Source organism: Erythranthe guttata, chromosome 5 (assembly GCF_056151865.1).
Source record: "Erythranthe guttata isolate IM_541 chromosome 5, IM_541, whole genome shotgun sequence".
Classification (NCBI taxonomy): Eukaryota; Viridiplantae; Streptophyta; class Magnoliopsida; order Lamiales; family Phrymaceae; genus Erythranthe; species Erythranthe guttata.
In genome coordinates, this window is record NC_142537.1 from 14,444,202 (window position 1) to 14,449,163 (window position 4,962).

The 4,962-nt window shown below is 37.9% G+C and overlaps 1 protein-coding gene across 1 annotated transcript; it reads right to left on the minus strand.

The window, feature by feature from the left end:
* Positions 1-1,665: 1,665 nt before the first annotated feature.
* On the minus strand, positions 1,666-2,877 carry LOC105964509 (putative F-box protein At2g02030). Its single transcript, XM_012989017.2, has one exon. It carries the CDS (start codon positions 2,875-2,877, stop codon positions 1,666-1,668), a length of 1,212 nt encoding a protein of 403 aa, XP_012844471.2.
* Between the last annotated feature and the right edge of the window lie 2,085 nt (positions 2,878-4,962).

Sequence of the window (4,962 nt, forward strand, 5' to 3'; positions counted from 1 at the left end):
ACTACATTTAAAGTGATGGAGCTAATTGTAATTTTTTAAAACTTTTAATTAAAAGTTAAAACTCTAGTTTGAGATCCTTAAATCGTAGTTGGAGACCTGGAAAAGTAAATTATGATGATTCATGTCGTTCCAGGCTGTTCCGGTACGCTTGTCAACCGCGACCATCCGATTTATTGCCATGTCCCGGTGTTTCGGCTGTTTTTTGTTGTGAAACGGTTTGGTTACGGTTTCCGGAACGGGAGGCACTGTTCCTATTCCGTTCCGTTCTGTTTCGGCGAACCAGTCCAATCTGAGCTTCATGATTCATCCCACTTTTCCTCATCAGGTACTTTCCCACAGTACCAATCGCAAACCTAATCCAACATTCATTGATAATCACTCATACAAAATAAGAAGATTCATGCAAAAAAGTACGAATAACAGCACAAAAACAAATCAAAAGTAAAAAGAGGGGAAAAACACAGAAGAAGAGAAAATGGACACGGTGGCGTAAGGGGAGACGAATATGTTGATTAGGGCGGCTATAACAAACTCGATTAGGCAGTGGTGGATCGACTCAAGGGTGAACGTGTAAGTAGATTTATAGTTGAGAAATGGTTATAATATCTAAACTTATGAGGTTTTTTTTTTTATTTTTGTAATTTGACCATACCTCATGGATGGTTGTAATATACCCTCCTTTTTTAATCAAAGGGCAAAAACTGCAATAAAAGAAAAACATAAGCGTGGCGCAAACATAAATAAAATAAAATATTGTGCACTAAAAAGTACTTTTGTTTTTTCTTTCTGTTCGAGCATGCTTCAAGTCTGAACAACAAATTCGGAAAAGCTCGGCTCGGCGAAGAAATGGCTGAAGGACACACCCGTACCCGATCGCCCCGCCCGTCTCGCAAATGAATGGTGTAACGAAGCTCCCGTTTCATTTGCCCGCAAAGTGCTCGATGAAATGCCGGAGCGAAAAAAAGTTATGTTACAGACGGCTTGAAATAATATGGTGTGGTTTTGTTTGCAGGTGAAGCTGGTCTCCCCGAGTGAGATGCCGAAGCTTGGAAAGGCGGGAAGTTTGCAGAGCAGACGGGCTACTTTTTGTTAGAATTTTGTTTTCACATGCTCTTAGAGTACAATCTCTGGATTTTGTTTGATTAATACAGGTGCTCGATTCGGTAAGCAAGAGTCCATGCCGATAGATTTTTTCACAGACTTTGTTAAAGTGGCCCGAGAAGGCCGACACTTCACCTTCACCTTGCTTGCAGCACGGCTCGAGGAACTAGGATCTTCCTAAGGAGCATTACCTGCGCACAGACGGTCTTCGGGATTTGTTAGTTGGCACGACAAGTCTGGGCATCGAGTGATATCCCCAGTCAATATTTCAAACGGTGGTAACCATGAATGAAACAAAGACCAGACAATTATTTGTAATAAGTTTTGTATATGCACAAATTTTATATGATCAACGGTAAATGTTTATTTAATAAAAAATATTTGATAAAAACTAGCAATAAATAATATGTGAAATAGAAATAAGATGAAAACATCAAATATAATTAAAATAGAGAACTCGACTGCGTTGAGGTTCCATACCTATGTAAGATCGACTCCTAGTAACGCGCGCACACACACAAAAAAAAAAAGACAAAAATAAAAGAACCAGACATAATATATGGTCTACATGCATAAATACTTATGCTCAGGTAACATAAACCTAGACTGCTGAGCTTTAATTGTCGTCGTCTTGACAGCAGTTGGGAAATAGAGACTATTCCGATACGGAATGAATCTATTGCCGTTTACGTCAATCTCTGCAAACTCGTCAAACGTCTTCTCAGTAGGGCTATAGCAGACAAATTTCTTACGCTCTACTTGAATTACAACCTTATTTCGCACGAAACATATTGGTGTAATCCACAAAAACGGAACCCGAAAATTTCCAACAGTCATAAACTCTTTCCAGTTAGTACTATCCTCCCCTACATCAACGCCCTTTTCCTTTATCCAAATTTGGATACTGTTCTCATTGTAGTTGTAGTGGTACAAACATAGGCTTCCTCCCAAAGAAGTCTTGTTAATTAAATGAAATTTTTCATCACTTAATTGTTCGGGCTTTTTCAAAATCTTGAGCTCATCGGTTCTTGGATCAAAATACACTAATTGTGTACCTGAAATATTCTTGCTCTCGACTCCCAAAATCCAATAGGTAGCTCCGTCAACGAATATAGCCGCACCTGGAGTACCAAGAATGGTATAGAATTTTTTTCTTAAATACTTTTTGGTCCAAGAGTTGTTATTACACGAATAAATTGAATATTTCGTTTCGTAAACAAAGACAACCTTGAAATCGCCCGTTATTTGGTCATAACAAACCCCACAATCCAGTACATGATCACTTGTTTTGTAATAACCAACCCTACGATCCACTTCATAATCTTCATTAAACTCGCATCGGTTTATGAGAAACACCTTAGAGCGAGTCGATGGATTCCACAGTGCGTATTTCCGCCTGTCGTAGCGGTTGCTCAAGAGTAGCCGGTTGCTCAAGAGTAGCACGCCGTTACATTCGCATAATATACTGTCGTAGCCATTGGGAATATTCTCTACGGATATTTCTCCGGAGTGGATATTTCCATCTTCGAATTTAACCAAAGGAAACCCTCTAACAGTACCATATGTACCCAAACATAGGAAGAGATTGTTATCCGGAGAGTTATTCGAGGACTCGAGATGATTTCGAATGAATAAAGGATTGGAGATTAAAGTATTCCATGACTTTGAAACTGATTTGAATCGAAGAAGAGATTTAACTGATAATAATTTTGACAGGATAATTTCGATGATCTCCCACGGAATATTTGATGATGTTTCCTCTGATTCTATGGCCATGTCTGTTTTTTTTTTTCTCTTCTTTTTGAACCGGATTGGTTCTTTTTCTGGTTTGCGGAGCTTTTTGAGGGGAGAGTAATATAGCTAGGGTTTTATTCTTAACAAGTCTTTCGTCTTTTTTATGGCCCAGCCCGACATGCAATCTGAAAAAAATACAGATTCTTGTCCCGTATACTAATACTTGTTTTGCACTTTGCCCCCTAAATAATTTTTTTCACACGTGTTTAGCGAAGAGGTAAGGGGAAAAATCGTCAATTTCTTTAAAACACGCAGCAGCATAACTCTATGTGACCCATGGTTCGCCAGAACACCGCGGACACCGCCGTTCCAGTTCCATTGTAATGCCGCGTCACGGCGGACCAATTATAATAAGATTGCAATAAAATATAATTACTGTCAAATAAGTTTCAATATTAATATTACAGTAGAATATTAACAAATTAATAAGTTTTAATATTAATATTACAGTAGAATATATACAAATTAATAAGTTTTCTATTTTCTTGTTTCCTCTTTTTTTATTAGATTTTTCTCCCGTTCCGGCAGTTCCAACCCCGTTCCAACCGCGACACGGCCTTCTGTGGTTCTGTCTGGGCCGTCCCACCGTTATCCGGTGCGTCACAATGCAAAAATTGGTTTGGTTAGGGATTCCGGAACGGATGGCACCGTTACCATTCCGTTCCGACAGTTCCGGCGTTGTTCCGACCGCTCCGGCGCCGTTCCGGCGAACCCTGATGTGACCCCTGTCATGACATTTAAAACACTCAATATCACTATTCCGAGCATTGGTGGAACTTACAAGGGGCAGGGGGTTGTTGACTCCCCAAGATAATTTTTTTGTTTTAGGTATTTTGGCACTGTATGTTTTTAATATTACTTTTGGGCCCCCTAAAATTTTTGTAAGTATGTGTCTTAACCCGTGATTTTTTGTTTTTTCTCCATAATTTTATATAAATTATACGCATATATATATCATATTTAATATAAAAATATAAAATAAAACGGTTAAAACATTTTAAATAAAATTTAGGGGAAACTACTGTTTCAGGCCCGGCTCTAGGCTATAGGCAATTTAGGCCTTTGCCTAGGGCCCCCAACTTATATGTATTATAATTGGGGCCCCAAAAATTATGTTTACTAAAGATAGGACCCTCAAATACAAAATAACTTTTTTTTCTTATTTAAATAAAAAAAATATTAATATATATACCATGAATTTTGTATAAATATAATATACTAATTACTAATCTTAATACGTGTATTTAAACAAAAAATAAAAATATCCAAAATATTTAATTTTATATTAAAAAAATAATGTAAAGGACCCCAAATTTATTTTTTTGCCAAGGGCCCCATATGGCCTAGAGCCGGCCCTGTACAGTTTGCACCCTTGAACTATGTGTGTTGTCATAAACACCCCCCTGAACTACAAAACGTAACAAAATGGCCCCTCCGTTTCAAATCCGTTTGTGTATGATGATGTGGCGAGTTGACTTTGTCATTTTTTTAATTACTTTTGCAGCTGCAATGTTTTTTGACCTTTTTACCCTCAATATGCTACATCTCTCTCTCTCTCTCTATAATGTATACATACACGTTCTTGTATGTACACACACATGTTCTTATAATTAATATTTATAAATATACATAATTTAATTAAAAAATAAATTAATTATTTAACTCATATTTTACCAATAATTACACTTAATTAAACCAAAACAAAACTCAAAAATTTGTAAAACTTTGCCTCGAGAGTACCCAAAAAATTAAACCAAAACAAAGATCAATATTTCTATTCTCTGTCTTGCAAACTTTGGTATGCGCTATTTATGTTGGTGTTGGATCCCGTCAGAAAATAATTGCAATAATCAGCGCTATTGGTTAGCCAATCGTCGGTGGTGGTTATCGACGGAGACAGCCAACGCCGGAATTTCATCGGCGATTTGAGAAGGTAACAAAAGGCGTCGAACATGATTGTGTGAGCGCTGCCTAGGAGGAATCCTCCCCCGCCCTGTGATAGTACACGACGAGGGGCAGTTTGGATGCCGGAGCGGAGAAAAATTCCGTCGAGGGGAGATACTAGGA

Bases quoted from the DNA above. Each gene is read 5' to 3' on its own strand.
- LOC105964509 (XM_012989017.2), bottom strand. From the start codon at position 2,877: ATGGCCATAGAATCAGAGGAAACATCATCAAATATTCCGTGGGAGATC.